The 1,714-nt window shown below is 43.1% G+C and overlaps 1 protein-coding gene across 3 annotated transcripts in view; it reads right to left on the bottom strand.

Annotated features, from left to right (window-relative positions):
• sfxn2 (sideroflexin 2) overlaps window positions 1–1,714 on the bottom strand; it is a 19,634-nt gene continuing 17,920 nt past the window's right edge. For all 3 annotated transcript variants that reach the window (XM_008295977.1, XM_008295978.1, XM_008295975.1), the window contains exon 12: window positions 1–697. In XM_008295977.1, the coding sequence (XP_008294199.1) occupies window positions 598–697 (100 nt within the window). In that variant the 3' untranslated portion in view covers window positions 1–597. The remainder of the gene's footprint in view (window positions 698–1,714) is intronic.

Raw genomic sequence — 1,714 nt, 5'->3', positions numbered from 1 at the left:
TTTTTTCAAATACCGGTGTGGTTTTATTCCAGCTTCTACCGAGGTCAGAGTTTACAACAGTGAAAAGATCCAACTGGCAAACCGTCCGATAAATCTACCTCCTTTCTGGCAGAAGAGGGCAGTAGCCTCCGCTGCACCGAGTGACCGTTTCAGGCTGGACTCATGCATAGAGGCGTTTTTAGGTTTCACAGTCAGACCAGCGTCAGTTAAAAGAGAGAAAAAACCCAACAAAACAAAGTCCTGCCACTTTGGAAGAAGGCACAAACTGTAAGGAAGCTCGGCGGACCGAAGGCCATGAAAACAACCGCAGACGGGTCACAGGATGAAAGACGGACTAACAGAGACTTAATCTGGCAAAGAAAGGCGCTGTTCCTGAGATGAGATCATTTGGTTTCTCAACAGGAGCACGGAGAGTCCCGCGCATCTGACACGAAGCAGAATCACAGAAGAAGAAGCGACATGATCGATCAACAGCTGGCTTCCAAAGAGGAGCACTGATTTGAAAATGAAATAAAAGGAAACGAGCATTTCATGATGACTAATCGTTAGAAAACGAGGACGCGCTACATGATGTATTCGGTCTTAGCTAGTCGGGCCTCAGAGGCCTTTGTTGAAGTAGACTTGTTGTACGCTGCTTCCGTACTGAGACATGATGGAGTCTCTGAGCTCGGGCTCCAGCTTGGACACGGACATGGAGCTGCAGGAGGACGAGAAGGGAAACAGAGTCGGTGTGATGGAACAAACAGACACATTCAGGGCTCTTATTGAACAGAAATCAATCAATCAATCAAACNGCTCCTTATTTGACTCACAACACTTTTTAGTTTTCTTTTAAAATCATTTCATCCTTCTTTAAAAATTCTTTACTCGTCAGTTTTACTATTTTGCATCAAATCCTGATGTCAGATTCTGATTAATGCAGCTCCATTCATGTGGGAAAAAAATGTCCTTAAAATGAAGTGAGAATTCTTGGAAAATATTGCAATGAATTGACTGAATAAAGGAGGACGGCTGGCACGCCCAGGTCAGGAATTTCACGAGGAGCGAACGTTCTGCTGCCACAATGACGCTGTAATTAAATCTTTATTCTGGCATCTTAAAAACAAACTGAGAAACTTTGTGTTCCAGTAAGATTTCGTAAAACTCATTCATGCTTTTGTTTCTTCCACAGTAGACTAGTGCTGCACTCCTTACCGGCCTCCCTGATAAGAACATCAGGCGTTTCATTCAAAATGCTGCTGCTGGAAAACTGACAAACACCAGGAAGAGAGAACACAAACTCTGATCCTTAGATCCCTGCACTGGCTTCCTGGTAAATAAAGAATTGAATTCAAGGCTCTACTCATTGTCTTTAAGTGTCTGAATAGACAAGGAGCAAAATGCATTAAAGATTTGTTTGCTGAAGCCTGACAAGTCTCTTAAATTTGCAGGGACTGGTCAGTTAGTAGCAGGAGTCTGGGCATGAAGTCATTATGCCTCCTCTGGAACTTAATAATTCAGTTTCTCATTTGCTTGGCACACAGAAAATCCATTTGTCCTCATGTCGAGGCCTGAATGTCCTCAGAGCTCAAAGTGACACGCCATGTTCATCTGGTTAAACCTTATAAACAGTCTGAACCGCAAGATGATTAAGAGTAAAAAAAGAAGTTTAAATAACTAAAGGATGCAGCACCTTAAGGCGGAAGTTTGCTGCCGATCACACGGACAAATAAAG

Source organism: Stegastes partitus, unplaced genomic scaffold (assembly GCF_000690725.1).
Source record: "Stegastes partitus isolate 25-593 unplaced genomic scaffold, Stegastes_partitus-1.0.2 Scaffold1092, whole genome shotgun sequence".
NCBI classification, from domain to species: Eukaryota; Metazoa; Chordata; class Actinopteri; family Pomacentridae; genus Stegastes; species Stegastes partitus.
The sequence above is the reverse complement of the archived record's forward strand: the minus strand, read 5'-3'. Positions and strand labels throughout refer to the sequence as shown.